The sequence below is a fragment of the Amborella trichopoda genome, chromosome 1 (assembly GCF_054954075.1).
Source record: "Amborella trichopoda isolate Santa Cruz 75 chromosome 1, AtrichopodaSantaCruz75HAP2 v2.0, whole genome shotgun sequence".
Taxonomy (NCBI): Eukaryota; Viridiplantae; Streptophyta; class Magnoliopsida; order Amborellales; family Amborellaceae; genus Amborella; species Amborella trichopoda.
The window spans coordinates 40151014-40158407 of NC_142336.1; the positions used below are offsets into that span (position 1 = coordinate 40151014).

Sequence of the window (7394 nt, forward strand, 5' to 3'; positions counted from 1 at the left end):
TGAACCTCTGCTCCACGCCGACCAATTAAAAAAGGTAGATGGGAACCACCTTTAACTCCTTGTTGAAAAATTGGATGGAAAATTGTTGTGTTAAACTTTTCCTTGACAAACTTGCAAAAGAATACATTATTAATTCCATAGTAGTCTCCAGACAAAGTTGAATATAAGGAATTCCTGTCATTGCTTTCATATTCCCCGCTATGGGGTCGATTTCATTGTAATATTCATATTACATAAGGAAGACTGAGAGCTCTCAAACGCTTTCAATAATTAATCATTATAGATACATGTTGGCCACGGGCAAAGAATAATTGATGTCCCATTCTGAAAATTTTCCTATGTTGTAAACAGTGTCTTAAAAATCGGAGAGCCGGATTGAAACGTGGCGCTAGCCTGGTGAGCCGGCTTGAAAAACGTTAGCCGGCTCAGAACCAGTTGGGTGGAAAAAAATGTTATATGTTTATTGTTTTTAGATAATTCAGCGAAAAAAAAATCTCTTGCGCATGATAGGAATGAAAATTACTAGTGAGTATGGCTTGTCAACTTGAATCCATTAAAGAATAGGGCGGATTTTGAGGGGGAGAGCGAATGCCCCCAACTATCCATAAAAAAATTGGACGGTCGATATATGTGTTAACACCCATAGAGGGTGTAACAGGCAGGTACATTTCGCGAGATATTAAGAGGCAGTCATTTGAAAATCCCATTGGGCCTAATTCGGTTCGCGTTGTCGGATTTGAATGATTTTTTAGTCAAACAGAGTTATATTAATCACTGGATTAAAAGAAGAAAAAAAAATTAAGAGAATTTGATGACTGTAGGCTCAATTGAATTGAAATCGCCCATTAGAAACCATTATACACATGTGAGGTTGGATACTATGAGACCATTTATCTTTCTTACATGGAGATTGCAATAACTCTTATTCATTATATATTAAATAGGAAAGCTCGGGGTGGGTCATAAAGTTTGAGGAGTTTTTTTTTGAACTTTGAATCTAATCAATAACAATCTTACAACAACCAATTTGAAATATGATGAATAACAATGATTGTGACCTCTTTATATTAAAAATAAATTCCATAAATATAGTTTTTTAGAAGTGTGGTTACATTATTTTTTTCATATTTTTATTAGATGTGTTTTTACTAAGATGTACACATGCTTTAAGTTTTAAGTAATTTGGCTTTGTAGAAAAAAAATGAAAAATGAAACACTACAGGACAACTGTGACTGTACGATGAAGTTTGAATGGTGATGGAGGGTAGGTGAAATCACGGTTCATTTTTGCCAATAGGCATTAAGAAGAATTTTCCTATATATATATATATATATATATATATATATATATATATATATATATATATATATATATATATACACACACACACATTAGGGTCAGCTCACTAGCTAATGGAATAGTATAAACCCAATAGGTCAGATTGAATATGACCGATCTGACGGTCTAGACTGTATTTCGGTAATATAATTTTAATGTTTTTTATATAAATTCAAATAACATGAATTTAAAGCATGGACTCTTCTCTTCAAGATACTTACAATAAAAATATTTTAAAAATGATTCGCATAAGATAGATGGACCAAAATATCTCTAGAACGTTTCAAAGATATTTTGATCAATTTATTTTATACGAATTATTTTTTTGATATTTTTATTAGATTCTAATACTTTTGAAGAATAGATGCTCTAAATTTCAAGTGATTTGGATTTGTAGAAAAAAAAATAAAATTCAATTACAAAATACAACTATGATCATTAGATCGGTCATGATTCAATCTGAACTACTGAGCTAGACCATGAAATGACAGAAGTTTATATATATATATATATATATGGAGAGAGAGAGAGAGATATATATATATTTTATGGTATCCTTGTAATTGAAAAGGGCTGAAGTACAAAATCCTCGGCTTGGTTACACTTGGGAATTTGTGGCTCGGCTTTTCAAGAAAGAGCCACTCTTGGTGATCTGGCGCAGGGGCTTATCCGTGAACCTTATGAGGTTGTAGGCCCACGCTCCAAGGGTGGTCCCACAAATTGGGCCCACAACGTACACCCAAATGCTCTCATATCTGTTGCCTACGATTGCTGGCCCCAAGCTCCTTGCTGGATTCATGGATGCACCTGAAATTGGCCTGTAAAATTCCCCAATTTCATTTTTAAGAATGCACATCTATTTGTTAGAAAATGACAATGCAAATTTAAATGAAAAGGAATAAATCTAAAAATAAGACTTGTGATTGTTATGTTTCTTTTAAAAATTAAAAGTAAGAGTAGATGTTATTATGTATCTATCTGCATAAATCTGGACTAGGAATTAGAAAAGAATTTCTTGTTCCATGTTAATTAAAGGTCCTTCAATAGTAATGGGCTCTAGGCCTGGGTGGCCAGGACGTTGCAATTGCACGATGTGACATCTAGAGCTCAATTGTATAAAAAAAAAGGGAAAAAAATCTTTAAATAAAATTAAAAAAAAAAAGATGTTTTTCTAGTTTTCTCTTAATCTCATAAGCTTTAGAAAAATACTCCAATTTAAATTAAAACAGTATGATGAGAAAAACTGGATTTAATGAATCTTTACCAATGTGATGAGACTCGCCTGAGTTTAGTTAGACTCACGGGAGTAATTCGGCCTTGCAAGTTTTTTCAGTTGTGTGTACAACTCGAGGGCATAAAAGAAATTCCAAAAAAATTGTAAAAAATGTGAAATGTGTCGGGTTTATGTAGCTTTTAAAAGCCTTAAGAGAGATTGTATAAACATTTGAATAAATGAATCATAAACTCAGTGGGAGTATGTTCTTCTTGTGAACCATACTAGGAAAATGCAATTTGTCGACACATGGACTAGAATTGATGTGCTAGTCCAGCCGAGTTGGAAAACCAAAAGTACATGTGCATAGAGATGTAACCAATGAAGTTTTAGTGGGTTAGCCATTGGTGAGGTCGGAATATGTCTGGATGAGAGCCGAGGGACTGTGTTACCTTTGTGTGTGATGAATAGTCTATAGAGACAAGACTAAAACCTTATTGTTGTATCATCACATGGTATGTACATAGATAACAATACTGAGATAGTAATCCACCATTAATTGTGAAGAGTGTATATGTGTGAGAGATTACTTCTATGCACTATAGAGTCATGATTGCATCATAATTTGGTGGATCATGGTTTGTCTCTAGGGGAGAACCTGAAATCCACATATTGGGATTACGTTCCCTAGTCTATTGATGGACTTTAGTTGTCCAATCATGAGCCCTTGTAGTGAACTGTGGGTCATAGGAACTACTAGGTCAGTTTGAGAAAACTAGTGTAGATCGTGGTCCACAATTGAAGGTGGAGTGCTCCTATGTGTTGATTAAATCTTAGACCTATTTAGATCCATTCCCATCAAAATTAATTTAATTAAATTAATTTTATGTTATTTGATTTTTAGAAAGTTTATTTGAATTTTTGTGAATTTTGTGATATTTTAATTTTGTCATTTGGATTTATAAATCAAGAAAAATTCATTTTTAAAGTTTTAAATAAACTAAGAGTTTTGAAAAATCTAAAAAACACTTTTTATTGTTTCTAAAATATGTAGGACCCTCCATAATTATCATTTAAATCACATAGGACAATTGGGTGGGGCCCATGAGTGGCCACCAAAGGGTGGTAAGCCCCATCCATAGAGGATTGCCTTTCTTGCTAAATATGGTGAGAGGCATCCCATGGTAGTTGGTTTTCTATTTTTGGAGAGAAGCCTGATTGCATTAAGGAATGATAATATTGAGTTTTAGAATATCTTGTTAATCAAGAAAATTTGATTTGAAAAAGAAGAATGAATATTTACTAATAGAGAAAGTAAAGAGATAATTTTTTCTTTAAATTATTTGATGGGACTAGGTTTAGAAATAAGAGGACAAGGTTCTAACACCTTCTTTAGCATCTTGATGGTGGATCTAGAGAATGGATGACTCACATCTCTCACCCAACAAGTTTCTTTATATTGACACTTAAGATTTGCTCCTACAATTTTATGATAAACCCTAACGCATAAAAAATCTATAAAAAAGATTATTCTCCTCTCTTGTCTCTACACATCTTACTTACTCTCTCTTCTCTCTCTAAAATAGAATCTCTCTCTCTAGCCTCTCTCACATAGATTTCTCTCTCTCTCCAAGAAACATAAGAGGCCATGCACCACCTTAGCTGACCTCTCTCTCACACACAAACTATCCTAAAGGGGGCTTGCCCAAGCTAAATTAGGTTAAGCTTGAATCTCTCTCATGGGTTGTAAATCAAGCTAGGTTTTGATAGCAAATGGATCATCCCTAGCTAGTAGTTTTCTCTGTCCTTTCGTGATTTCTATCTCTCATAAGGATCAAGCTAAGGGGCTTATATTAGGCTTGAGCATTGAATCTTTAGGTAGGTAGTTCTAGATTAGGATCCATGTGCATTGTTTGGGTTTTGCCATAAGAATGAAAAATCAAGAGACTGATCAAAAATCCCAAATACCATTGAAAAAAGGAGACTCGACGTGGGGTGTACTAAGCCCGATTGAGGTAATCTCCAACTCCCTCTTTTGTTTCTTCCATATTTATTTATTTTGTCTTTTATTCTCAAGTATAGATTATGTATTTTCTTTGTTGATGAAAAGTGTGGTTTTAAATGGCTTCAAGTTCTTGAGATCCTATTGTATTATTTTATTTTATTTTAAATTATTATATTATAAAAAGATTACTAGTGAGTGTTCTAAGCCACGAAGAAAAGAAAAAGAATTGAAAAAGAACAAAAAAAATTTATTATATACTCCAGCTAGATCACACTAGTCCTTCTTTCAAGATGACTTATAAATGTTTTTATATATGATTTTGATATTTTTGTTAATGATTTGTGAGTTCTTTTTGCCTTAATCTCTATTTTTATCTTTTCTAGAGTTTTGGTTTTAGTGCTCCAAACTGTAAATCAAATTTTTTTCAAATCTATTTTGCTCTCCCTACTTTGTTTTCAGTTTTATCTTACCTTTACAAACATTTTTTTATTTTTTCAAATTTTTCTTATTCTTATTCTTATTCTTTTATTTGGTTTCTTTGCCTTGTGCATGACTCGGTCCAGCCCGTGGCACTCAGTTGAGTAATTCGCTTCAGGCAAGGGCCAAGGCAAGTGTGGTAGGTACATTGTTCTTGACTTGTGGCGGTATATCTACTGAAAGGGTGAATTATGAGACATCATGAAGTAAAATTACTCTTGATTTTTAACTAAAAAAAATCTTCATAAATAGTGAGAAATATAAATACCCAAACTATGGGGGACATGCCTTTTGAGAAAATTGAAAAATAAATGAAAAAAGGAAATCAATTCTGGTTCTCCGTTACTCACCCAGCATAAAGCACATTTAATAGCACTGTAGCTCCTACTGCAATTCCAGCAAGTTCTCCAATCTGCCATTACCAACAAATGAAGATTATAATTAAAGAACATCACGAAAACTTCCAAGTTACAATTGCTATGATCCTTCCGGTACTACTTTTTGTAAAAAATGTTTGTACCGCTCGATTATCGGTTGCAACACCGGAAATAACAAACATCAAGAAGAAGGAGATGATAAATTCGAGAACAAGTGATTGGAGGTCTGATCCAACCGGAATTGTTCCTGGAAAATGCTCGGATTTCCCACCGAATAACAGATGAAGTGTTCCACTTGCAAGGGTTGATCCCAACACCTGAGCCAAAACATAAGGAGGTACCTGAAATTTACAGACACAAAAAAGTTCCTATAAGTCAATAAGAACCCAATCTTACAGTGGGGCTAAGAGAATGTGATTGATCTTTCTTCCTATTGTGAATTTTCTTCTTCCTCAAAATAATTGCTAGTACTTTGAAAATGGTTCCTCTCTTCTTTAATGGAAATTTTTACTATTTCATATGAGAAAAAATTGTTTAAGCACGAAATTTTGTACCTGCTTCCATGGAAATCTTCTGCAAGTAGCAAAGGCAATAGTAACAGCAGGGTTGAAATGGGCTCCTGAAATATGGCCAACTGAGTAAACCATGACCATCACCACAAGCCCCCACACTATGCAAATTCCAGGAAATGTCACACTCCCTTTGCTTAGATTAACCACCACCGATGCACACCCCGCGAATATCACAAAATAAGTACCCAAGATCTCTGCAATTATCTGCAATTCATACCCAAAAGAGACATAATTTGAATGGGCACCAATACTTTACAATTGTTTTTTTTTTTCAGTGAGAGATTGAGAGTAATAATGCAATAACTTTCTGAATAAAGTTGGTGGAGAAAATTTCTCTGAAATAACTCCCCAAATAAAGTTAGAGAGACCATAAATTTTGTTCCAAATATCATTTTATGTAATGTTGGAGAGAACAAAGGATTTTGATCATTTCAAGCATGTAAAACAGAGAGACAGATAGAGAGTTTGCTGACCTTCTGTATGAAAGTCACAGAGAGTTGAAACTTTGGTGGTTTAGGAGCATGTAAAGCAGTAGCAGGAGAAACCCCATCTTCAATCTGATAAATCTCATTCTCACCACTCTTCCCATTGATTTGAACATTCATATGTCCGTTACTCAGCTCAGAAGCCATTAGCAAATCACACCCAAAACAGGAACCCAAACTAAGAATTATAATCACTCACTAAAGCTTCATCTTTCTCACACCTGCACCAAAACTCAACATCAAACTAAAGCAAAGCAACTACAACTGAACTGAATTAGGCAAAGCAAAACTGATTGGCTTTATGGGGTTCTTATGTGAACACAGAGCTCACACTGTGTCACAAATACAATGAATTGGTCAAAAGAAAAGAAAGGAGAATAGGTCTAAAAAGGAAGTGAGAAAATGAACGAAATGAGTTATGAAAAGGGGATGGGGATGAGGATGAGATGGTTGAAAAGTGTGAAATATTTGCTCCATTAAATGGGAGGAGAGTTAAGGAGGGTCAACAACCCACCACCAAAAATGAAGCTTCATATTAATTTGGAGAGCAGGGGAAAGCTTTATATGAGGCCTAAGCCTTACCCTAAAAGGTAACTTGCACCCCAAAACCAGGGAGGAAATTGTAATTTTAGCATTAGAAAAACCCTCGATTATTTTGATATTGAAAATTATGTATTTGAGAGAACATGTTTTTTTTTTTTTGTCGGGTGAATCAGCGGAGAGAGGGCTTTTACCCTCGGTAGGAATTTTTTTTTTTTTTTGGGTGAATCAGCGGATAGAGGGCTTTTACCCTCGGTAGGAATTGAGCTTAAGACATAACATTGCAAATTGTCAAGCGCTAATCAATTAAGCCCGGGCTTTTTTTCTAATGGGTAAGTTAGTGGGGATTTGAGCCCCTACTTTTTGATGATTATGGAGTAAGAGAC

The 7394-nt window shown here is 34.4% G+C and overlaps 1 protein-coding gene across 3 annotated transcripts; it reads right to left on the reverse strand.

The window, feature by feature from the left end:
• Nucleotides 1-1883: 1883 nt before the first annotated feature.
• LOC18437513 (aquaporin NIP1-1) lies at nt 1884-7006 on the reverse strand. 3 transcript variants are annotated; one of them, XM_020669212.2, is made up of 5 exons: nt 6457-7006; nt 5966-6187; nt 5648-5752; nt 5385-5446; nt 1884-2157 (listed from the first exon to the last, which is right to left on the reverse strand). In XM_020669212.2, exons 1-5 carry the CDS (start codon nt 6613-6615, stop codon nt 1938-1940), a joined length of 768 nt encoding a protein of 255 aa, XP_020524871.1. In that variant the 5' UTR covers nt 6616-7006; the 3' UTR covers nt 1884-1937. The 3 variants fall into 3 exon arrangements, with proteins under 3 accessions (XP_020524871.1, XP_006847785.2, XP_088721371.1); XM_006847722.4 differs by having other exon boundaries at nt 5555-5752; nt 6457-7005; XM_088865245.1 differs by lacking the exon at nt 1884-2157 and having other exon boundaries at nt 5381-5446; nt 5555-5752; nt 6457-7005.
• Between the last annotated feature and the right edge of the window lie 388 nt (nt 7007-7394).